General features: G+C 43.3%; 1 protein-coding gene and 1 long non-coding RNA gene across 4 annotated transcripts in view; one reads left to right on the top strand and one right to left on the bottom strand.

The window, feature by feature from the left end:
- Positions 1 to 658: 658 nt before the first annotated feature.
- On the bottom strand, positions 659 to 2576 carry LOC131091601 (uncharacterized). The gene is made up of 3 exons (XR_009115411.1): positions 2448 to 2576; positions 1987 to 2245; positions 659 to 1338 (listed from the first exon to the last, which is right to left on the bottom strand). It is a non-coding gene; the product is annotated as an uncharacterized LOC131091601 (long non-coding RNA).
- Positions 2577 to 5909: 3333 nt separating this feature from the next.
- The window catches only part of CTDSPL (CTD small phosphatase like), an 85788-nt gene continuing 65734 nt past the window's right edge, over positions 5910 to 25963 (top strand). For all 3 annotated transcript variants that reach the window (XM_058041823.1, XM_058041833.1, XM_058041843.1), the window contains exon 1: positions 5910 to 6373. In XM_058041823.1, the coding sequence (XP_057897806.1) occupies positions 6298 to 6373 (76 nt within the window). In that variant the 5' untranslated portion in view covers positions 5910 to 6297. The remainder of the gene's footprint in view (positions 6374 to 25963) is intronic.

Below are 25963 nucleotides of genomic sequence, written 5' to 3' on the forward strand. Positions count from 1 at the left end.
CTCCAGCTCCAAAAGGTAGGGGAGCACCTTAGGGCAGCAGGAGATGGTTTAAGCTTGACCAGATGAACTAAAAAATGCAATGAGCACATGAATGGGACTTTTCACCAGCCTCTGACAAGGCTGGAAGATGATTTGGTTGCTTGCCAAAAGAAAGAAAAGAAAAAGAAATAGCAGGCTGCCTTGCAAAGGTGTAGCATTTGCAGTTAGGTAGAACTGGATATGTCACTTGTAGGTCACCTGGTGATGAGCCCTCAGAGCCTTCCAGCTCTGGGTCACCAGCTGAATTCAACCCGGAACCAAAATTACAGCCAGGCATTTTAATTATATGTTTGCTTCCCTCTGGGCTGAACACTTTTCAGGCATCGTATCTCCTGGGGGTGTCTGACATCTGGCACAGCCAGGCTTCATTTTAGTTGGATTCCTTAATCAAAGCTTTTGGATTAGCAGTCTACAGAAATTTGGGATTAAACATAAATTGTTAAAACCCGTTCACCTTGTCTTCGGCACTAATTTAGCCCAAGGTAAGAAACTACATTTTCTATCATGTGCACAGTAAAAATCCCAGGAGAGTAAAAAAGTCACTAGAACTCATAATTTCCAGGGTTATTTTTTCCCTAAAAACCTTTATTTGGGAGAAAGAAGAGAGACAATTTCTGTTACAGTACTTGAAAGCCAGTTTCATGACTCTTTCTCAGATTGACAGTAATACTGATTCCACCCAAACAACTCAGCCTGAAAGAGACAACTCATAATGTTAAAGTTCAGGACAGTTACAGTTGACTGAAAAAGGGACTCAGAATGGAAATTGTTGTACAACTGCTACATTATGACTTGCTGCCAGATCTGGAGATAAAACTAAAAGCAGCCATTTCTTCTGATTGATTTGGTTCTCTCTTATCCTTCTGTGGAATGACAATAGTAACATCTAAATGACAGCACTGCTTGGAGTTTTCTCTTTTTTTTACCTCAGGAATAAACGCATTGTATTCAAAGGCACAAAATCCTCAGAATTCACAGCACTCAGTGAAACCAAAAGTGATCAAACAAGCACTAGTTTAATAAATTCTGATGTGCACATATATTCCAACAGGGAATATGCTGTGTTTTACTTGGGTAAAAGCAGAGTCCCAGCACACTTAAAGCTCAACTCTTTCCTCATCAGAATCTCTCCTGTCATAGCAAACAGGTCACTGTGAGGAAATCACAGCCACATCTTGAGTAGATTGAGTTAACTTTATGAATGCATCATAAAATGGGAACTTCATAACTTCCTATTGACACTGTTTTACTGTTGCAATTTACCATTCTAATGGCACTATTTAGGAAACAATGACTGAGCTGCAATGAGATAATTAAGGAATAATGTCCATTACTTCAAAGTATACAAAGCAGTAAACAGCTGCCAAAAGTGATTAATAGCTGAGGTGAAGTTAAGACATTTAATCAATCTAATAAACCATTTATTGCAAGAATATAGCCGCTTACACTAAGTATGAGACATTTATCTTATTGATACCAACTGCAGTATTTTCCTTTCTTTAGGATGTAATATCACGAGACCTTGATTGTTCTCCCATTAAAGTCAAGGATAAAACTCCCATTGTGGGCCCAGGGTCAAGACTTCACAGAACTGATACCAATGAAAATAAATGCTTCCTTTTAATGTAGAACAGTTCTGCTAAAAACACCCCCCTCCCCCCCATTATAAAACATCCTGTGGCCTTGAGAGAGGGACACATTTTAGTAACAAGGACAAATGTCAGAAGTCATGATGAAAACCTGGATCCCCTATTAGCTGGTGCTGCAATTCCTTGCTAAGTATTGCTTTGTCTGTACCTCCACCTCTGATCTGTGACAGGGAGATGAAACCATTCCCTTGTTCCATGGGATTATTTAGGATTTAGCTCATGTAGCACACAAAGAAACATGGACAGAAGATACTGTACACACTTCAGAGTGTTCCTACAGTAAAACCAGAAAGGATACAACGTGGATTGCTCTTGATTCTGTAACATCTCTCTCATAACTGGCACAGGACTGGGAGTGGTGGGGGTGGAGATGCTGATCCCACAGCCAGGGGAAGGGACCTGTTTCTGAGGTTACAGCTGGGGTGAGAACAGCTGCATTTCCTCAGCTTCCATTCTGCTTCTCACTGCCCTGCAGGAGTATGGACTTTCCACAGCTCCTTGTGTGCTGCCAGTATCCTGCTTTTTGCATTCCACCTTAGGCTGGAGGGCTGAGGGGCCTTCATGGCAGCAGCAAAGGGAAAAGCACAGTGAGAGACAGCCCCTCTGGCATATCCTCCCATCCTACCTCCCCCTTTTATATCACCACAAACAGCAGTTCCCCCTCCAAACTGAACTAAATACTAAATTCCCGATGAAGATGAGCACACAGGGAGCTGTTGGACTGGAGTTTTACCACATGAGTTGCAGAAACAATCTTACCAGCATTAAAATCACACAGACCACATTGGCTCGAGGTGAACCTTGTATTTGTCAAGCCTTGCAAAACGTGCTTTTCATCAGACAAGATGTTTCTGTCTCCTCATCCCTGCATAGAAAAGAGGCATTGGAAGGCTTGTTCTTCCACCACACATTACAATTTCCCTTTCCCTGCACAGAAAAGGAATGTGTTCTTAGTGCTGGCTGACTCCTGAACCTGCTCTGAAACAATTCTTTTGTCTTAATGGTAGCAGGAAGCTTCTTTGGTTTTTACCCAAATATAAATATTGATACAGAAACTCATACCAGATAATAACAGAGGTATGAATTTATTGTTTCAGCAAAAGCTCCTATGCAAATGAACCCTCAGATAATTAAAAATGCCTGCAGTGCCTGGGCGGGTAAAAGATCAAGCACTTGCAGGGTTACAACACAAGCAGAGCTGTGATAAAGCTGCATAATAGCTCAGGAGCAGCAGCTGCCAGCCTTCACAGGCAGCAGGGCTAATTCCAGCAGCCAACATGTACCAACTCCTGCTCCTCTGTGCCCAATCCAGCCCGTGAGGGACTGCTTGGAGCTGCAGGGCTCTTGTCTGGAGGAGCCAAAGCCAAGGAGCAGGTTGGAACTTGCACAGCTGGATGCAATGCAAGCAGTGGCATTGCGCTCACTCCCCATGCAAGGGTTTGTCATAAAGAGTAGGACAGGAAAACCTAAAATACGAGTCCCAGAAACCTGCAATACAGGTATCTCTGCTCTGCAGGGAGTGTTAGTTTTGGAGACAGAAAGCACAGGTAGATTTGGAATGACTTTTTCTACACTGAAAAAAAAAAAAACAAACCAGCAGTGATTTGAAGGCTCGCAGCAAATTGTTTAAATCTGTTGACTGCAGGAACAAAACAAAGCCCCCGAGCTGTTAAGTCATTTTCTCCAGAAACTGGATGTGGCACTGCTGCAGAGCAGAAATTCCTCGAGGCTGGGCTCACAGTCTTCTTTCACAGTGAGGAAGAGCTGCAACAAAAACAGCTGCTTAAATTGCTGGAATTAAACAAAATGGTCATTTCTGCAATCCAGCTTGGCAGCTGAAAGGAACCACAGAATCCCAGAATGGCTGGGGTTGGAAGGGACCTTAAAGATCACCAAGTTCCAACCCCCCGCCATGGGCAGGGACACCTTCCACTGTCCCAGGTTACTCCAAGCCCTGTCCAACCTGGCCTTGGACACTTCCAGGGATGGGGAGTCAATGCCATGGCTTTGTTACTGTTAGGGAAAACTGTTCATAGATAAATTTTTAAATATTTTGTTAAAGTAAATTGTCACCGGTTTCCCCTTTAGTGCAAAAAGAAGATAACTGTAACCAATATTACTAAAATTCATGTGGCCTGGGTCTATGCTGGCTACAGAAGGATTTTCCCCATTTATTTAAATAATTATAAAATTATACCTATCTTTAGTGTAGCACGGTTACAACAGAGGCTTAAATATACATTAGTTTGATTTTTTTCTAGGAGGCACAGGAGGTTACAATTCTTTATTTATGTAAAAAACACCACCGTGCTTTTTTAAAGGTTTTCTCTTGGTTCTACACTCTGGCAGCCCCACAAAAGAGCCATTATTTGGGGTGGGTTTTCCCATGTACCTTCCCCAGTACTGGGCCCGAGGCCCTGGGTAATGGCAGGTACCAAGGAGGGTGGGAACAGGACAGGTACACCATAATTTATATCCTCATGCACCAGCAAACAGCAGCTCTGGGAATCCCTGGAGAACCAGACATGCCTTTTAGAAAAAAGACAAGAGGGTATTTGCTGTGAGAGAAGCAGCCAAGCCTGCCATCGGTACCTCTGCAGTACAAGGGGGACATGGAGCTCCTGGGGTGGGTCCAGCAGAGGCTACAAGGAAGATTAATGGACTCTCTTATGAGGAAAAGCTGAGGAAAAGCTGTTCAGCCTTGAGAGGATGCACTGAGGGGATCTCACCAATGTCTGTCAGCATCTGCAGGGAGGGCTCGGAGCAGGGCCCAGGCCCAGCAATGGCACCAGAGGAATGGGCAGGAATGCTCCCAGGGAGTTCCCCTGAACATGAGGCAGAACTTTTTGTGCAGTGACCAAACCCTGAACAGATCATCCAGAGAGGCTGTGGGGTCTCCCTCCCTGGGGATATTCCAGAGCCATCCGGACACAATCCTGTGCTGTGTGCTCTGGGATGGCCCTGCTGGGGTCTTCTCTGCCGGAGCTGGGACATGGGACAAAGCGACCCACTGTGGTGACTTTCAAATTGAGTGATTCTGTGATTTGAGCTGCATGCTTGCTTCTGAAAAAGACACCTTACAGTCACCTGTAAAGATACTTCACATGTCTTCTAATAGATGGTTTATATCTGTTCATGAATCTATTAATATTAGGTCTAGAGATGGCCAAGAGAGCTGGGGAAGGGTCTCGAGCACCAGGAGGGGCTGAGGGAGCTGGAAAGGGGCTCCACCTGGAGAAAAGGGGGATCAGAGGGGACCTTGCGGCTCCCCATAACTCCCTGAACTCCCTGACAGGAGGGAACAGCCACGGGAGTCAGGCTCTGCTCCCAGGGAACAGGGACAGCATGAGAAGGAACAGCCTCGCATTGTGCCAGGGGAGGTTTACGTTGGACATTGGGAACAATTCCTTCACAGAAAAGTTGATTAAACATTAGGGACAGGACGCGGCAGTGAGGTGGTGGAATCACCGTCCCGGGAGGTGCTTGAGGAAATCCCGCACGTAGCACACAGTGGCTGACAGAGCAGCGCCGATCCCACAGCTCTTTTCCCTCCCAAACAATTCCGCCGCCGTGATTTATTTTTTCCCGCGCAGCCCGAGGCGGGAAATGGCGGCCGGGCCGGGCCCGCCCCGCGCCCTCACGGCTGCCCGGCCCCACCCCCGCTGCAAGCCCGGCCCCGGCCCCACCCCCGCGGTGTTGTGCGCGCCGCCCGCCCCGCTCCGCCCGGCCCAGCCCAGCCCGGCCCGGCCCGGCCCCGCCCCGTTGTTTACCGCGCACCGCCGGGCGCTGCCGCTCCCGCCCCTCGCTCCGGACCCGGCGCGGGGCGGGCCGGGCGCGCTCACGGGCTCGGGGCGGCGGCGGCGGCAGCGGCGGCAGCGGCGGCGGGCGGGTTGTGGCGCAGCGCGGGGAGCGGCTCGGCCCCTTTCCCCTCCCTTCCTCCCCTCGCGCCGCGCTTCCCTCCTCGCCCGCGACCCGGGAACGGGGGGAGGAGGAGGGAGGAGGAGGAGGTGGAGGGGGCGGCCCGGCGTCGCTCCGCCGAGCGCTGCCCGCGGGAGGAAGGGGGGCGCGGGGATGAGATAAGCGCGGGGGCGGGCGGCGGGGGGGGGGAATGTAGGGGCGGCTCAGGTGGATGCGGGGGGCGGCGTGAGGCCGCGGGGGGAGGCGCGGAGCGGAGGGACGGGGGCTCTTCCCCCGCCTCGGGAGGCGGCGGGGGCTCGGGGGGCAGCGCTCGGCGGGCTTCCCGCAAGGGTGAATTGGATTAATTCGCTTTTTTTGAAAGGGGGGGGGAGGTTTGCGCTCCTTTCCCCCCCCCCCTTCGCCGTGCAGAATTGGCGCCGGCAAGAGGCCGCTGTGGCATCGCGTTTGGCGTCCTTCCCACCCCCCTTCCCCTCGGTTTCGCTCCTGGAGGAGTTGCTTGTTGAGGTTTTGGTTGTTTTGGGTTTTTTTTTTTTTTTTTCCGATAGTTTTTTTTTTTTTTTTAAATACGAACCTGCGTCTTGATTTTTTTTTTTAAACAAACAAACAAACCCGCTCCCCCCCCAATAACCCCCTCCGCACACAAGCCTGCCTCTGAGAGGGAAATAGCCAGGTGGAATCTCACTCTGTTTCCATGGACAACCCGTCCATTATCACCCAGGTGACTAACCCCAAAGAGGAGGAGATCCTGTCCTGCACTCAGGATAAAGGTGAGCTGCTTTCTATCTTTCTCCGTGATTTTTTTTTTTCCTCCCCTTCTGTTTAAAAATGCACGTAGTAACAACTCGCATTCTTCAGTGGCCGTCTAATCCTCTCCAGGCTGCTGGGAATAGAGGAGGGTTTGTTGGGCTTGGGCTGGTTGTTGTTTTTTGGGTTTTTTTTTTTCGTGGGATGAAGGTATTTGCGTGAAGGGTGTCTGAAACTGCTTGTTGGATACAGCTGAGAACTTGTTAAAAGTGTTTAAATACCGAATTTCATCAGTCATTTAAAAAAATACTCTTGTTCCTTGATGTTTGGGGAGGTAACTTCATAAGGTGGTCACTGTGCAGTTAGCGCCCTGCTTGAGGGAAGGGATACCTGTGCTGGGTGTGTTGGAAGGTTTTGAAATATCCGCTGGAATGATTTTAAATTCTTTTCCCCTCTCCTTGTTTATTGTTTTTTTTAACCAGATTTCTTTCCTATATTCTTCCCTGCCTCCCCATTTGAGAATCTGTGCAGCTTTCGGGTTTGTTGGAGGTTCCTTGTGCCTCTCAGAAAGAGACACAGGCTACTTGTTAAAGCAGGCTCTGTTTGACTCCTTGGATAAATAGTTGTTGCTTGCGTAAGGCATCGCACTTGGATTGGGTTTTACTCCCAAATGAGATGAATCCAGCCTGGCTGAAGGAGCTGCTTCCCTCCAAAGTCTGCTTCTTGTCGAGTGCCTTTAACCTTGTTTGCTTTCAGAGGCTTGGAGCAGTCTTGGGGCTGTAAGTGGTTGTGTTCTCGTGTCTGGTGGGTGAGAGGAGGGTTCAGGTTTTTGGGGCTTTGGGAAGTTACTTGGATGTCACTTTTATGCTTTGTAACAGGCACTGCTGGTAAATGGGGGAGAAAGGGCAGAAATTAGAAGTAACGAGTTATATCTCCATGTTCCTTGGTAGGTACAGTCAGATCTGAGCAGTTGTCTGAAATGGTAGATTGGTAGCTCCCCCCCTGAAATTGGTGGATTTAGTGCCCAAAAAGCTTGGATTTTTGTGTGGCTCATCTTGGAACTAGTGAGGGCTCCTATATTGTTGGAGAAGTTGTTCTCAGTTACTTCTGACTGCCAGGCCATACATGAAATCTGTCTCTTGCTTCACCAGTGCTGACTGCAGAAATATGGAGGTAGATCAAAAAAAAAAAAGCCCAAACCATCAGGTTTGGGGGGCGTTTGAGCAAAAAATTACTTATTTTCAGCATAGAGGTGTTTATGTAACTCTCTAATTCCTTTTGCTTGTGAGATGGTACTTCCACCACGAGGCCTGGTTTGGCTCAAGAGATTTTTGATGCTTTCCTCTGTTTTGGCAGTGTGGAGGATGGGATACCTACAGTAAATAAGGTGCTGTGCTCTGCCTGCCACATCTCCTAAGACCTGTTTTTGGCTAGACACGTGTGATACTGTGCTCACATGTTGTGGTTTTAATGGCCTAGATTATTGTATGTAATGGAAGGGCTTTGTTAATATCTGCAGCAACTGCTTGAAATTTTAGTGCAAAAAAAAAAAAGCCAGTTGAGACAAGCAGAGGAAGATTTGACAGCTGGGAAGAAGAGTAGGCATCCACATCAAACAAGTGGCTCCGGAGTCCTCGGCAGAGCGAGTGAAAATATGCATCCAACTTGCATAACTCTGCAGTAACTTGCATAATGTGCATTGTGTTCTTGCTATTGGTTTGTCTTTGGCAGAAAATCGTGATGGTCTTCTTAGCAGAGAAGGAGCTTTTCAGCCTTGGGGTTGGCTGGGCTGGGGGAGAGGGGAAGGAGGGGACCCGGAGTTGGAGATGAGCAAACTCCAGCGTCATCTTCAAGCAGGAGGTGAATTACCATTTTTTTCAGCTTTTTGGGTGTGTGTTGTTTTTTTTTTTAAACGTGTTTGGATTGACGATGAGCTCTGTGGAAAGACTTTCACGTCGCTCCAGAGCAACTTTTGCAGCAGGAGAAACGCGGCTCTGTCTGTCCTGGGCTCTGCAAGGAGAGCACTGCTTGCTCCAACCTCTTCCCCTGCAGGTTTTCCCGGTGCTGGAGGTAGGAGCTTGTGGGAGCCCGTGGCTCTGCCTGCCTCCCTGGCGTGGCTGCCCATCCTCACCCAAATTTCTGTCAGATTTCAGAGCCTTTGGGTCCGGTGAGCTTCGAGAGAGAAAGAGCCCGGAGCGCAGAGAGGGAGCCCAGATAACTCAGCTGTGCTGCTGGTTGAGGGATTGGTACAAAATGGCTCACAAATGTGTTAAGGCATAATGAATTAACTCTCTGTTTCGTGAAATCCAGAGTCAGCTAAGGCTGAATTCGGGAGTTTTGTGATAAGGTGAAATACAGCAGCGCTGTGCTGTGTGAGGCAAGGCTGTTCAGTTTCATGAAAAGCTGTTTTTTTTTTTCCCTCTGAGTTTAGCATTTGGCTGCAGAAGGAAATTCCAGGGTACTAAGTGGCATGTGCTGGCTTGGGGAATCAGGGTTTTCTTGGGGTTGTTGAGACCTTGTGTTGGTGTTTCTTGTGGAAGAAAAATCATTTATTTTCTTGTTGTTCAGCTGGAGAGAGGCAGTTCCAGAGTAACTGAGCAGCTGCTAAATAATGCATGTGTCTACCTTCAAGGTTTTGATTTTTTCCCAAGATTTTTTTTAAGCTTTTAATCAGATGTGAGACCAGCATTTAGCTTAATTTATTTATTTTAAATGTATTTGTGTTTTAAAAGGAATTCGATGTGCAGTATAGGCTTTTGCCAGATTTCTCCTGTGGGAGGGAGTGAGGTTGGCAAGAAACAGAGCTGCCTCTCTGGTCCTGGGGCAGTTGTGTTTTTAGGTAAATAATGTGTTTTACAAATGCTCAAGCTTTTTCTTGCTAGTCCAGGTGTATTAAAAAACAGCCTTTTGAGATGGGTGAAACTGTGGCAACTTAAGGGAGATCTTTTAAATGCTAAGAAGGATTTGTTAACATTCATTTTTTAAGAAATAGCAAAAAAATTTTGAAGGTGGAAAAAACCAGGTCTTGGTATGTGAACCATTCCCTAATATGTTGCCACATGGTGGTGCACTGGATTTAGTTGTCTGTCAAGATGAAAGCTGAGCATGGAAGGTTTGCTACAATCATATTTTGTTATTATTATTATTGTAATGTTCTCAAATGCCTGTGGTGTTGGTGCTGCTGGAGGAGTTTGGTCCCTATTTGTGTTGTTAAATTAGTTCTGGGAAATAGAAACTTAGATTTTCTCAACTGGAAGTGATTCATAGGTGCCTGGAAATTCTTTGGACACTAAATTCACAGAGAATTCAATTCTCTGTTAGTTTTTTAAGTAACAGAAATAGGAGTTCTTTGCAGAATATTTTATGGTGTGGTCATCTGGCACTTCTGGAAATGGGGAACATTAACAAACTTGAAGCTAAAATGGAGACCTAAGTATGTGAAAAGGAGTTTTTTTTAACCAGGGTAAATGTGAGCAACTAAGAAAAATATAAATAAAAAATATGAAGAAAAAGTGAAAGTGTTGATCTCTATAAATCAGCACAGATAAAATCAACTGGTTATTTTTAAATTTGTATTAATTGATATTATTCACCTCTGATGTAAAATCTGTATGGTTAAATGTATAGAAAACTGAGCAGTGCTGCTCTGAGTGTCACATTGAGAGTGTGATCATGGATGGGCAACAGGCATTCAGTCCAAAGAAATAAATTTCCCCTTTTTTTACCTGCCTGCATTCATTTGATCCTCATAAATGATGCAAATTCTTGGCTGTTTCCAGGTGCCAAGTTCAATAGTGGTAAAAAACCAGTCCAGTCCTTCAGGTGCCTCCTTCAGGCTGTGGTGTTTTGTTTTCTCTCTTCAGCTCCATCTTTCCTGACTTCTCTAAAATTTTCCTGTCAGCTGAGTGTCTGTTTTCAGTTATTTAGAGTAACAGAATGTTTTAGTGTCCCTACAGATGTGAATTGTCTTCTGCAATAAATTGTATGCAAAAGGTTCACAATGGAACCTGAACCATTAGAGTTTTTTTAAAATCACAGTGTGAATGAGTCTCTGGGGATGTTTTCACAAACTTTTTTACCTTCTTTCAAATAGAGTTGGAAAAAACCAGCAATGAGAGCAATACTCATTATAATTTTAAATAAGGAGTCTGAAGATCTCAAGTTAAAAGCCAAAATAAATGTCTTTAATTGTGTCTTCAATGAAAAAACCATTTTGAATATAGCTGAAAATATTTTGAATGTACTTTTTTGCCATTACATCACCCGGATTCAGAGTACTCAAACACTTGAACATATGTTAATGATCCTGAGACATTGTCTCAACAGATTTTTATAATATTGACTTCAGAATTTTAACACTAAAGTAGCATTTAAAGGGGAGAAGAAAGAAAAAAAAAAAAGATTTGGAAACCACTCCAGCAATCCACTGGAATGTGAATTGCTTGCAGAGGGTAAAATTTTAAATCATTAACTAATGACATAGCTGTTATATGAGAGCAGAGTAGCCATACAGTAGGTTTTATGTTCCAGGGAGTCTGTAGTAACCTGTAGTAACCCAAGGTTTGATTTAGGGTCCCAGTTAACAGGCAGAAGTGCACTGGCAGATGGGAATGATAATTTACCTAAATATCAAATATTCACTTTATAACCTGCAGTGTGATCACTTCTTCCCAGTGCTTGTTGTCACGTGAAATTCATACTGGATTCAATGTGGGGATTTAACTAAAGTGTTCAGAAGTTTAACATGCCTTTAAAAAAAATAAAAAAAAAAGAAACTCAACAGAGTTGACCTACATTTTGTTAATTCAGTATTCAGAAATGCAAATAGCATTTTCTGACATAATCAGTAAAATGCAGTGTGATCGATGCCACGCTTCAGCTCTCAGAGTTGAAGCTGAACATTCCAAATGAGCCTCTGGATAACAGCTCCATTTGTGTTTCTGTGAGGGGATAAAAACTGAAATGCTGAGAAGGCAAAAGGCCAAGAGAAATGAAACTGCCTGACTTGGGCATTGTTGTGAAGGACTTTCCTGTTGCCCTCACAGATAGGTTGGACTGTGGGAAGCTTATTTTCCCTTCATGGAATGCTTGATTTATGAGCTTGACTGTCCTTTAAAAGTTACCATTCTGACATGAGAATGGTTGCAAATCAGATCTATCCCATAATTTTTATGTATATGCCAAATCTTAGTTCTTCTCTCTGTAAGGAAGTGCACTTTTGAATTTTGAACTGTTGGCAATGACCACCATGGTTGGAGCTCAGTATTACATTTCCAATTAAAAATCCAATTTTGAGCAATCCTGCCTATGGAAATGATAACTTTAGGGTTTGAATTTATCCATTTCTCATGCCCAGCCAACAGAGAATTAGACAATTTGAAGTTTTTCTGTCAACAAGAGCTAACATTTTCTTTAAAAAAAAATAGGAAAAGCAAAGACAGGTGTAATTATCTCCATTCTTGCTTAGGTTTTGCCCGCTGTGTGAATCAGTGAGGGAAAATGTGGCTCATCCCTCTTTCTCCTCCCTGCCTGGGGGATGTATCTGGCTGGGAGGGCAGGGGAATGTGGATGTGTGTAGGACCAGGAGGGAGCAGAGAGGAGCCCGGATGCTCCAGCCTGTTTGGGGGATGGAGCAGGGTCTGCAGTCCTGCCTTTGGAGCCTCTGCAGCCCAGAGAGCCTGGTGGGGACACAGGGAAGAATTTTGGTGTTTGGGGTGGGCTCCCAGCCTGCCCTGACCACTCCTGATGGAGTCTGAGGGTCTCTGCTCACACACTTTGTGTGTCCCCTTAGCCCAACTCAGAATTATTTCCAGAAAGGGATGGAATCCTCCAAGCTGAAACAGGAGAAGGGCTGATACAACTGCAACAGCCAAGCCTGTTTATAAAGATCACATCTGGATTGCTGGTGAGGATTGCAAACCATCCCATGCTTCTCAGCAGTGGAAACCTGGCTGGAAGAATCTCCCAGAAACATTCAGCAACATCTCCTAGGGCTCCATGAGTTGGTTCTAGTGGATGTTCCTGATCTAAACTCTGTTTCCACTCCTGATGGAGTCTGAGGGTCTCTGCCCACACACTTTGTGTGTCCCCTTAGCCCAGCTCAGAATTATTTCCAGAAAGGGACGGAATCCTCGGGCTGATACAACTGCAACAGCCAAGCCTGTTTAGATGTTTATAAAGATCACATCTGGATTGCTGGTGAGGGTTGCAAACCATCCCGTGCTTCTCAGCAGTGGAAACCTGGCTGCAAAAATCTCTCAGCAACATCTCCCAGGGCTCCATGAGTTGGTTCTAGTGGATGTTCCTGATCTCAACATCTCCAAGGGCTCCATGAGTTGGTTCTAGTGGATGTTCCTGATCTCAACATCTCCAAGGGCTCCATGAGTTGGTTCTAGTGGATGTTCCTGATCTAAACTCTTGTTTTCAGTGCTCAGCTCAAACATCTCACTGGGTTTGAATGATTTGCTGAATTCCCAGAGCAAAGAAGCCTTTTGTGCTTTAATGTCACCACAGACACTTGCAAGAGTTTCATGCTGGGAATGTTAATCATCTATAAATTCTGTTTTTGCTGGAGTTTGAGGAGAGCTTGCTTTATTTTTACTTAGAGAGGTTGAGCCATGAAACGGACATGGATGGGATGGATTTGGAAAGCATAAGTAGCATCTAAATAGATCTGAGTGAAAATATCTTCCATGTGCTCTGCTGTGGTATAATTTTGGCCTTTTTTTTTGTATTTCTGGAATGTTTGCTGTAAAACAAGAAAAAAAAAGTCTAAGAGTCTTATACAGTTCAGTCCTTTCAGTGCCAGCTGCTACTGTGTAACACAGATACAAGCAGTAAAAATATCAACTTTACCCAAATGAGCAGAGAAAGTCCTGTTCTAAAGCTTGTGGGCTTTATTCAGCCTGTTATCAAAATGATCACTTGCAAAGTGCCACTTATTGTTTTCTTTGTACATGATAATAAAGTATGATTTGTAAAAAGAAGAACCCAATTATTAGAAGTGATTGGCTGCACTAGAAATGAGAATTCTATTATCTAGAAAATTTCTGGTGAGTTAAAGCTGAATAAATACATGATAGACTTGGATTCTAAGGTTGTTGGGGGTTGAAATAGGATTTCTTTCCTTTATTTATGTTTTCAAGAAGCTGTTAGTCTCTTCTGAATGTTTATTAATATATGTAAAGCCTGACAGATGGGGAAAATAAGACTCTGCAGGACCTATTTTGTACAGAGGAGCAGCCCCAAATAATGGATGCCTGATCAAAATCGAATGTGTATATAACTTTTCAAATGTTTCTAAAATATCAGAACAGGTTTGTAGGAGGCAAATATTTCCTGAACCTCAGCCTGCAGTTACAGTTTGCATATTGATGATATTGTTTAAAGCCAAGTCCTCTGTGCTGAGTAGCTGGCCAGCTCTTTGCTGCCACTGTTGCAAAGCTTATTTTGCTGGTAGCAAGGGAAATATTGATTTTTATTCGCTGCCCTGCTCTCCCCACCCCCGCAGCTCTCTCTGCTTCCTGCCTTGTCCTCCAGCATTCCCAGCGGAATTGGCAGTAAAAAGAATCTTGCTGTTTCCTGGCCTGCTGTAATCAGCAGTAAAATTTGAAACTTTCTTGTTTATTTGATGATTTGCAAAGCTTGGCTGTTCCCTTGGTGTGTGGGACTCCTCCCTTGGTCTCTGGGAGCCAGAGGGAGGGATGTGCTTCCAGCTCTTGAGGGTGAATTCCTGCCTTTGGGAACACTTTGGGGGAGATAAATCAGTTTCCATCCTCATAATCACATAAAGAAATTGTGCCTCAAAGCTGCTCTTACAGTGGACACGTGTAGAAAAATTCAGGTGTGAGGTTTTTTTTGAAGCAGTGTTAGTAAAGAGCTTTTATAAAAGATATAAATTTTCGACAAAGTCATTCTGAGCATGCATTTAACAATTGGCAGACAGTGCTGCTTTATTTCTGTCCACAAAAGCTGTCTTGTGTTTTCATGCCTGAATATTTACATACCTGCATTGGTTCCCCATGAGTGCACGTCCGTGTGGTTACCAGGGATCCGATTCCAGGAGAGCTCTCACAGGATCACAGGAGGCTTTGGGTGGGAGGGAACCTTAAAACTCCAACAGTGCCACCCCTGCCCTGGGCTGGGACACCTCCCACTGTCCCAGGGTGCTCCAAGCCCTGCCCAGCCTGGCCTTGGGTGCTGCCAGGGATCCAGGGGCAGCCACAGCTGCTCTGGGCATCCCCACCCTCACAGGGAAGAATTTCTCCCTAATATCCCACCTAACCCTGCCCTCTGGCAGTTTGAAGCAATTCTCCTTTTTCCTGTCATTGTTCCTTGTCCTCAGACCCTCTCCAGCTCTCTTGGAGCCCTTTAAGGCACTGGAGGGGGCTCTGAGATCTTCCAGAACCTTCTCTTCTCCAGATGAACACCCCCAACCCTCTGTTTGTTGTTGAGGGTGTTCACAGGGGTTCTTGGATGAGGGCAGAGATGAGGACCTGACTCCATGTTTCAGAAGGCTTGATTTATTATTTTATGATATATATTACATTAAAACTATAGTAAAAGAATAGAAGAAAGGATTTCATCAGAAGGCTAGCTAAGAATAGAATAGCAAAGAATGATAACAAAGGTTTGTGGCTTGGGCTCTCTGTCCGAGCCAGCTGACTGTGATTGGCCATTAATTAGAAACAACCACATGAGACCAATCACAGATGCACCTGTTGCATTCCACAGCAGCAGAAATCAATGTTTACATTTTGTTCCTGAGGCCTTTCAGCTTCTCAGGAGGAAAAATCCTAAGGACAGGATTTCCATAAAAGAAAAATTTGTCTCCATGCCAGAGGTTCTCCAGCTCTCAGAGGTTTATTTTTTTGTGGCCTCCTGGTGTTTTCTGCAGCAGGTCCAGCTCAGCGAAGCTCAGAATGGTGGGTGTAGATTTTAAACTTGGTTTGCAGTGTGAGGTTTGCCAGTTTTCCCCTAGTGATTGTCATATAGAGGAGAGGTCAATAGTGGCACATTCCTAGAAAATATTTAATCATTTATATCCTTGCTTCAGCCAAGCACAAAGAAAGGTCTGACATTTATCACCTGGAGAGAAGGGTACAATTGTAAAGTATCTCATTGTGCCTTCACAAAACCCTTACAAATTTTTACAAATGGGCTTATGGGACTCCTTTCAACTAAAATTGGTTTAAAATACACATTAACAATTTGATGAATGCAGTGTAAAGTGAAGCATTTCAGGGAAAACACTTCAAGTATGTATTTCACAGGGATTTTCGGAATTAATCTTTGACCTTTTGGGGTTTTTTAAAATTCTCTCCCTTGCCTTCTTTTGCTTTCTTGCCTTTTTATCTTCTCCTCAGAAGATCTGGACTGCAGCAGCTGTCTCTGTGCTCTGATGCTGTTGAAGCTCCCTGGGCTGAGGTGTTTGGTGGCAGAATTACCCAGGGATAATTCTGGTGTCGCTGCTGCGTTCAAGGTTGGACTCTACCTCAGAAATCTTTTCCAAGTTTTCTGGTTCTGTGGGCAGTTGATGTTTGGGGCTGAGGAGGAACCCTGGACTGTGCTGTAGGGACAGATTTGTCTCCTGGGAAGTTGGTGAGGTAGGAGCAATCATAAGGAGAGATGTTCTATGTGTGAAATATAGGAAAATAAAGGTCTTTTATCACCTCCTGTGGATGTTGTGCTGTATTTAAAGGGAGGAGATGCATGAAAAATAGCCAGAATAATAGAGTCAGTACTCCAGGGCTCTTCCCAGAGCTTGGCTTCAGAGTGAAAGGCAGAAAGTCACATTTGGGTTAAAGGAAATATTTCCTCATGCCTCATACAGGTGACCTGCATAACCTGTGAAGAAATGGTTTCCAAAACTGTTTATCTGGGAGTTCCTAAACAGGATTAACTGGCAGCAATTTGCATCTGTTATAACTGATGCAACCTTTAAAGGTACTGAAAACCAGTGTTACAAACACTGATTGTGTTTCAGCATATGAACTGTGTGTCATCAGCCATAGAATGGTTTGGATTGCAAAGGACATTCAGCATCATCCAGTTCCAACCCCACCATGGGCAGGGACACCTTCCCCTAGATCAGGCTGCCCCAAGCCCCTCCAGCCTGGCCTTGAGCATTTCCAGGGATGGAAATGGGGCAGTAGAGGAAGGAAAGGTAAAATTTCATTACAGCTGAACACATCGAGTGTTTGTACTTGTATTTATCCTGAACTCACTGACCCTTTTCCTGTGCTGGGTGCTGCAAGATGGTTACCTTTGCCAAGTCATTTGCTGGCCAGCTGCCAGTTCTCATTACTTTTTATGATGTGAAGCTGATTTTGTTGAGAATCCACAAGTTGAAAGTGATTTGGAGAGTTTTGCAAGTGGAGAAAGGGGGGAAGGTTATGTTAGTTGGGGAATTAAGGAAAGAAAAGGAAAAGAATACTGAATGCAATCTGCAGAGCAATTCATTTGCTAATTACACATTGACATAAATTGGAAAGTCCCAGAAGGAGGGGGTTTACAGCATAACTGGAAAACAATTTGCATCTGTGTGGAGGTCTGTGCTTATCCACAAAGGAATGAGATTTTAACTGGATTTGTTTAATCGGGTTTATCATGAGTGCAGAGTTCTGAGCTTCCTTCTCCCTCACATTGCAGCAGCTCCTGTCTTTCTGGAAGATTCCCTCTTGTGTTGAGATTAAATATGTCAGAGAAGGATGTATGGTGAAGTTTAATGGAGATTGAAAGTGAAACCTAAGAAAAAGCAGGAAGTGTCCCTCCGAATTTTAGGGTGGATTGAATACATGAATGTTCCTGGCTCCAGATTACCATGATAAAACTGACAGCTTAATGCAAACTTGGCCCTGAAATTCAAATGCCTTTTTTTTTATCCCTACCCTCTAAGAAATCTGAAACACTCCAGCAAATTCTTCCTGTCTCTGCTGGGAAGGTTGCTAATGACTCATTGTACACACTAATTACATGCTAACTAGTATTGCTACAAAGAGCATTCAGTGTTACTCTTAGGATAGTTTGGGGATTTTTCCCTGTAAATCTTTCATATTTATTGGTGCTCCACATGTTACCCTAGAGTTGCCTCCACTTTCCCCTTGCTAAACGTGTCATGATGAAGAAAAGACAAAAATCTGAACAAAACTGGAAATCAAACGTGACAGTTTTGAAATAGGAATCTGTTCAGGTCTCTGAAATAGGAATCTGTTCAGGTCTCTGAAATAGGAATCTGTTCAGGTCTCTGATATAGGAATCTGTTCAGGTCTCTGATATAGGAATCTGTTCAGGTCTCTGAAATAGAAATCTCTTCAGGTCTCTGAAATAGGAATCTCTTCAGGTCTCTGAAATAGGAATCTGTTCAGGTCTCTGATATAGGAATCTGTTCAGGTCTCTGATAGAGGAATCTGTTCAGGTCTCTGATATAGGAATCTGTTCAGGTCTCTGAAATAGGAATCTGTTCAGGTCTCTGAAATAGGAATCTGTTCAGGTCTCTGATATAGGAATCTGTTCAGGTCTCTGAAATAGGAATCTGTTCAGGTCTCTGAAATAGGAATCTGTTCAGGTCTCTGAAATAGGAATCTGTTCAGGTCTCATGCCTGTATTTACTTGTGCTGCTGCTGCACATCATTATAAATCACCTGTTTAGCATCCTTCTGGCAGGCAGGGGAGCTCTGAGAGCAGAATGTTTTTAAAAATGTCACTTGTGGCAGTGATGGATCCTTTTCAGTACCTTTAAATCAATCAGTTGTTTATCTGAACACAAGAGCTAAATGCTGTTACTAGCTCATGATACAAAACTGTAATAATAATTCAGAGGAGAAAAATGAGCTTTCAGAGCAAACCTGGCCCAGGTGCTGGGAGCAGCCTCAGCAGATTCCTGAGGACCAGGTGTCCCTCAGCCAGCTGCCATTGCCACAGCAGGCAGAGCAGCATTCAGGAACTAAAAACAACAGATCACAAGGAGGTTTGGATTTATAATTTTTCCAAAGTGTCTTTTCAGAAAAAGCCCTAAATAGAATGAAACTCTGCCATTTCATTTTGTGTGATATGCTGGATTAAGCCCTGAAGTACAGAACTTTTTGTTGACCATGTGCAGCTGTGGTTCTGTTCAAATACAGTTTCCACAGTGATGAATTTCTGATGTCCCAGATGGTTCTGGTTCTTTCCCTCATCACCCAAAATAATTTATTCCACCAAATTCTCCTCAAATAACACTTGCAATCTTCTTAAATTGTATATCTAAAAATATTGATTATGGTGTTACAACATAAAAAATAATTACCTGTTCTCCCCAATCCAAGAAAACAAAAAAAAGAACACAAACCCCCCTAGGAATAAAATCAAGCAAAGCAGAATGAAGCACAGGAAAAATTCCCAGTAATATTAGCAGGGATATAAGCTGTGAATGTGAAACCACTCCTGGAAATGTGCAAGGTGACCTTGTGGTGGTGACCAGGAGGACACAGCAGGACAATTTTTAGCAAGGTGACCTGGCACTCAGCCTGGACAAACCACTCTGCAGCCCCTGGAGAAAAGGGGGATGCTGGTCTGCAAGGGTGTGCATTTATCTCAGAATTGTTTATGCCAAAACACAGAAGTAACTCTGCTTTTATTTTGGAAATGCCTTCAGTGGGCACTAAAAGACAGATAAGAGTAAAATAATTCTGGGCTGACTCATTGCAGAATGTGCTGAGATAATCCTGAGTTGCTGTTAAGGTTAATATCTGTTTAGTTTAGGCTTTGTTTATCCTTGTGCTGTGGATAGAGGGTGTTGGAATTCACCTGAAATCATTTTAGAAGTTCATAGGTAAAAAATTCAGTATTTTTTCAGCAAACAATAGTAATTAACAAAAACAAACAAAACAACTTGATTTTTTTTTTTCTTTTGCTGATGGTGAAAGGGCTGAAGTAAAATGTTTCCACTGGCCACTTAAAATACCAGGTGGAGTCAGATGGGAAAACAAAACTTCATGGTGCTGTTTTTAAACTGTTTTCCAGTAATTATCAGCCCAATACATGCTGCTCTTTAAAAAAAAAAAAAAAAAACTGCAATTTTTGTTATGAAGATGGTTTCTGAAGTCCCTCTCTAGGTGGTCCTTGTATGAAAGCCTTCAAGTAATAAATGGCTTTATCTTCTCTTCTGCTAATAAGGTCAGTAAAGGTTTCTCTTTTGGATAATAATAACAAGTTTCAAAGGCATCAGAATGCTGAGTGGAAAACAGGTTCAGAGTTGTCAGGTGATTGGCAGCTGCTGCTGCTGGGAAGTGTTGTACAGGAATAAACTCCTTTTTTGCTTTAATTAGGACCATATGTGTACAGCAACTGTGATTGTCTGGGAAGCTGCATCCTGTGTTTTCAAATAGCTGAGAAAATGTTGCACTTGTGGAAATCACTGCCAAGTCCAGTGGGCACATATCTTTGAAAACTTTTGGTTTTGCTTTTTATTTATTCGTTCAGAGCAGTCAAACATTGATTGAGGTTTGATGGTCTTGTGCTGGAATGAAATAGACACAGAATATTTCCCTCAGGTGATAAAATAACTGTTTGGGCCTAGTATCCAAAAACATGTTTAAAAACCCACCAAATTCCAAGCTTACTAAGCAACTAAAACACCTTTAAATTGTTGTTTTCTTTGCAAAGTCTGCTTGGATTAACTTCTCTGTAATCAGTTGTGCTGCGTGATAAATAATAGCAAAAATAATAAATGGTCAAGAGAAATTAATATGAACATGATTTGTGTTGTAGTGAAAGGGACCATCAAGTATTTGCTAGAATTTTTTATCGTAGAAAATTTTAGTTTTAATTCTTGAATTAAAACTTGAATTAATTATAGAATTGGACATTTTAATTATAGGATTTTTAATTCTAGAAACAAAACCTGTCAGCTGAAGGGAGGGCTTGGATGCTGGACTTTAGGAGACTTCTTTGGCAATGTTTGGGTAGAAGTGACCACTAACGCCCTTCCCTCTGGAAAACATCCCATTTATTTATAGCACTTCCCAGAGGATAAATGCAGCCCTTGGAACACTCACAGGAAATAATAGCAATGAGCTGCCTTTTGCTCCAAGTGGCCAAATGTGCCACTTTCCTTGCTTGCTGGAGTGCCCACATCTCGCTGTTCCTGCCCTGTGTGGAGCCAGGAGGTGCCAGGAGATGTCCCAGGGTGTTGTGGAGTGCTGTAATGTCCCATTTTGGACTTCCAGGTCATTCCCCCAGGTGTGCCTGTGCCTCTCTCCCTTCCCCCTTGCCCCCATGCTGAGTGAGTCCTGTCAATCAGGCTGAACATTCCAGCAAGGCGTCGTGTGGTTGGTCAAGTTCAAAGGATGCCCCTCAGCCCAGGGGTCATTGGCCTGTCTGGGTGTCATCTTCCCCTGAGACCCTGCCCCTCTCACCTGGTTGGTGCTCACCTGTACCTCCCCTCCCCCTGTCCCTGAGCTCAAAAGGTGATCAGAGCATGCAGGGGGATTCTGTTGGAGCAGCTCCTCACGTTCAGACCTCTGGAACCATGGAATAAACCTCTGGACATTAAACCCTCCAGCAGAATCCTCTCCTTTTTCTCTTCACCATTGCCTGAAGCCATTCCTCCTGAGGTAAACGGGGTTCCCAACAAGCCTGGACTTGTTCAGTGCCCAGCTGCAATCTCCAGCAAGCCAAGGTATCTCTGGGGTGATACACCACAGCTGCTGCCTTTGGCCCAGCAGCGAGGGTCAGCCTGGCCCAGGCACAATCTAACTGGGAATACTGGGAGCATTATTCCAATACCAGGGCACTCCCTGCCCGTCCCTGACTCCCCTCTCTGCTGCCTGAGGTGTTTTATTGCTTTGGTTTGGTTTTTTTTCTGTGTTTATTCACAAACAGCACTGTGTTTTCACCATCCATTTCAGCCTTTTTCAGGAGAAGCTGAGCCAGATGTTCTGTTGTGTCTCAGCTGTGGATGTGTGGCTGAAAGAGGCAATGTCCTGCTCATCTCTGCTCATCCTCATTTGGCAAAAATTGTCTTCCAGACAAAGCTTTCTGCCATCATTGGTGCTTTCAGTTCAGTCATTTGGCTTGCTTGGAGGGGTCCTAAATAATGCAGCACTTAAAAATCTGAAGGGACTTTTTCAGGAATGATCAAGTATTCAAACTGTTGCTGGAACCATTTCCATACCTGAAAAAAGAAAATATTGCTGTGCCTGGTCCTTACCAGGTGCTGAGGAACAGGAGAATTTTCCTTTTTTTGTTGATAAAGTTTGAGGTGAGGGCATCTTGTACTTGAATAGTTTTTGGGTTTGGTGGGTTTTTTTTGCGTAAAATAATACTTGATAATAAAAAATTTAAGTGTGGCTTTGTCCTGTGTGCATATAAATAAAGAAATATAGTGGGTTTGTCTTACAAATTGGTGGAGGAATCACAGGTGCTGTAGGATGACATGAATTTTGGGGACTCCATTAACTGTGAAGAAGCCTGTACAGATTTTCACTGACTTCTGTGCACAGAGAAGTTAAACAGAGTTCAAAATCCTGATTTGGCAGCTTTGCCACCCTGTGTGTCAGCACTGGGGTTTGGCTCCATCGCAGTGGAACTGGGGATACAGACCTGCAGAGTGCCACCAGTCAGCTCCTCTTCACAGGAGAAAGGAGAAGAAGAAGAGGGGAAAACTTGGCAGCAGAAATTCAGTGGTTGGTGGTGATGTTCTGCTTCTCTAAGTTTAGCAGCCTTGGGGGTGGTTGTTAAAATGAATTTTCAGATTTTTGAAACCCAGCGTTAGGTAACGTGCTGGAAGCCCATCCGTGCTGCCAAACCCCCAGCACCTGGGTGAATTGACAGTAATTCAGTAAAAATGGAAGAGATTTAAAAGCTCTCCCTGTTGCAGGCAAGAACTGTGTGCTTTTGTCAGGGATGAGCTGGAGGCAGAGCATTTCAGTTGGGATTTGTGGAAGGTTCATGTCGCAGCCAAGTCCTGTGGCTCCACTCCATAAAGCAAACCTGAACCCAGCATCAGCAGGGCTGGCTTGTTTTGCCAGTGTAGAGAAATTTCTTGTGTCTGTTGCACAGCCAGGAGAACAATATAGAGGCTTATGGAAAGGCTGCATTATTATCCCAGGGGCCTTTTGGATGGATGGCACTGTTTCTATAGGATGGTAGCAAATCACCCATTGCAAAAAGCTGCAAGTGAATTCCATAAAATATCACTAAAATATCACCTCTCCTCATTCTTTCTCTGATGGATTTTGTCAGCTGCCTTCCTGAGTGAGTACCACCAACTTTTTTTTATGTTTTTCCTTCAGCATTGCCATGAAATCTTGTCTCAATTGCCTGTTTCTGAATGAAATTATTTTTGCAAGATCGAGATGCTTTGCATGATTATTCAGGAAAAGTCTTTGTAAGAAATTTTTCATTTCCTGCTTTTTTTGAAGGAAGAGCATTTCCTGCTCTTTTCCCCATGCATCTAAGGGAAAATCAATACTCAGGTCTGAAAAGGGAGGGGGATTCATCTGAGATAATGATTTAACACTGGCTGGAGAGGGAGATGGGATGCTGTTGTGGAGTGAGGGGAGATATCACATGAACTGGATTCTGGATTTGTCTTCTATAAATTTTGGATTCTGACTGGATTTATCTTCTATAAATTTTGGATTATGACTGGATTTATCTTTTATAAATTTTGATAGTCCAGGGAACTGCTAATGGGAAAAAAAAAAAATTCCAAAGCCTGTATCCCACTAGAAGAATTCCATACTGTCCTGTATTTCTCTTTTCATGTATTCAGGAAGCATAAATTTCTGGACTTACAGTAAAACAAAACGTTCATAGCTGTTTAGAACTTAGATTTTATGTATTTTTTAATGAATTTTATTGGATTTTCAGTGATTTTGGTCTTCAAGGTGCTCTTGTCAGTGGAAAGAAAGATGCAGGAGTGGGGAATCCTTGGCAGAGCTGTTCCCATGGCTTCTCCCTCCCTCATCCCCATTTTTCTCCTCTTGTGAGCTTAGAGCTGGGATATTTTGGAATCTTTCCTCATCCTGCAGGTATTTGTGCCTGGCCCCTGTACAGGAGCTTAGCTCTGCTTCAAGGGGAGGCATTAACACAGGTATTTGTGTTTTGGCTTGGGAAGGGGTTGAATTTACAGCCAACTTTAAACTCCTGCTCTAAAATCCTCCCTTAGGACCAGATGAAATCATTCTGCAGCCTCAGCTGTGAGCTCAGGGGTGTGATTTTAGTGGGGCTGCTGTGTGGCACTAAGGATAAAATTCAGCTCACTCCTGGAGCTTGGCAGGGGGAGATTCATGATCAAAGTTTGCAATTTAGGAAATATTTACAGGGCATTTATTTAGCAGACACTGAAACTCTAACACTGCTCACCCTTTTTTTCTGTGATCACTGATCAGCAAGGTGTATTTATTTCCACTGGCAGACTTTGAGGTTGCTTCCTCTACCTCTGCTGTTAATGTCCCAGGAAGTAATTTAAGGGAATGAGGATGCTTGAAAAGGTAGGATCTGGAAAAAGAAGATATTTCTACAGTAAATAGAAAACTGAGAAAAAGGAGAGCAAGGTAACGAAGAGAAAACTGGAGGAAAGCTTTTAAGGAATTCAGTGTGATATAAATGTCAGTTTAAAAAAAAAAAAAAGTCACCTTTCAGGTGTCACACAAGCCCTTTTAAGGTTTTCTTCCTTGGCAGTATAGGTTTTCAAGATAAAAATACTAAGCTTTAATTTTCTGCTGCAGAAAAGAATTTAAAAGAAAAGGCTTATTGTTCACACAAGACTGGCAGACTAATGTTAGAGAGGGATTTTTTTTATAAAAGCAGTGGGGTTTTTAACCCATTAATGATATTTTCAGCCATTGTAAATGATTCTTTGAGTAGCTGAGGGTGAGTTTGTGCTCCTGTAATCTCATGGAACAACTGGAGGTAAATATTGTTGCCTGTTTTTGTGTTGGTTACTGTGAGAGGAGGCTCCAGGTTGGAAGGGACTTCTGGAGATCCTTGTTCAGAGCAGGGATGGAGATGCTCCAAATTTGGATCCACAGCCTCTGGAACCATATTGGAGTGTTCAACCACAGTAATTATTAATATTTAGGGGAAATTTATCCTGTTGCAAGTAGGATCTGTTGCCTCTTGTATTGCTCCTGTGTCTGTAGCTCTACAAATCTCAGTCTGTGTTCTCCATAACCTCCTCAGGATCTGTGTCTGCCTAAAATGTTAAATGATTCTTTATCAATCATGTTTTCCTCTTAATCAGGCAGTTCTGTGTTTACTTAAATGTAATTTATCTGCAAAGATCCTTCTCTCCCACAGTGTTTGTGGTGATTTCCAGTTTAAAGCCAGTGCTTTGTTCTACCCTCACACCTGCCTTGGCTGTATTTATTTCCTGAAGATAGTGTGCCTGTAGAACCCTCCTTAAAAAATAATAACAATTTTGTTATGCTCTCATCTAGGCCATTTTTTATAGTGTAATTATCTGTTGGGAGTAGCTGCCCTATTGTGCATGCACAGCTTTTCAGGTTTTCTAGAGTAAATAAAAATCCCATTTTCAGTAAGTCATACTACATGACAAAACCCTCTCAGAATTGTTAAGTCACTTCTTTTGAAAGAGGTGTTCCTCTTTTCCAGCCCTCTTTTGATAAGGATTTAAGGTGCTGGCTCTTGAGATGCTCTCCCCAAATTACTGAGTGTTCCAGAAAAATGCAAACTGTGCAAAGGAGTAATAAAATGATTCTTTATCAAGTGTTTCTCTCTTACTCAGGCAGTTCTGTGTTTAAATATAATTTATCTGCACAGATCCTTCTCTCCCACAGTGTTTGTGGTGATTTCCAGTTTAAAGCCAGTGCTTCATCCTACCTTATTTATTTCCTGTAAATACTGTGGCTATAGATTCCTCTTTAAAAATAATAACAATTTTTTTATACTCTCATCTAAGCCATTTCTTTATATAGCATAATTGTGTGTTGGGAGCAGCTTCCCTATTGTGCATGTGCAGCTTTTCAGGTTTTGTAGAGTAAATAAAAATCCCACTTTCAATAAGTCATACTATGTGTCAGAACCCCCTCTGAATTGTTAAGTCACTTCATTTAAAAGAGATGTTCCTTTTTTGATAAAGATTTAGGGTGCTGGTTCTTGAGATGCTCTACCCAAATTACTGAATGTTCCAGAAAAATACAAACTGTTCAACTATCAACTTTTTTAATTTGCCCAATGACATATCCAGAAAAATGAACAGTGTATATTCATCCTCATTCTTGAATTCAGCTGAAGTTTGGATTCCAAATTTCGATGACATTCTTTACCTCTGAAAATCTACATTCTCTGCCTTAAAATTCAGCAGTTCTTAATGTCCTGCAGCAGTTTTGTGTGGCACTTTGATAGATTTTCTGTAAAGCACACAGAGTCTGTGTGTTTATAATTTCAGGGAGTATGAGAATGGCTCTTGCAGAGTGTAGAGTGAATGTGAGGAGGCAAAAATGTTCCTGCTCTACAGAAAATGGGAGTGAGGATTCAGTGGCACAAGGTGATTATGGCCTCCTCCAGAAATGAGATGATGATCCATAAACAACTCAGTGAAGCAGCTTAAATGATGGGTTACTTCTAAATAAATTTATATCTGACAACTTTCTCCATTTTTTAAG

The sequence above is a fragment of the Melospiza georgiana genome, chromosome 1 (assembly GCF_028018845.1).
Source record: "Melospiza georgiana isolate bMelGeo1 chromosome 1, bMelGeo1.pri, whole genome shotgun sequence".
Lineage (NCBI taxonomy): Eukaryota > Metazoa > Chordata > Aves > Passeriformes > Passerellidae > Melospiza > Melospiza georgiana.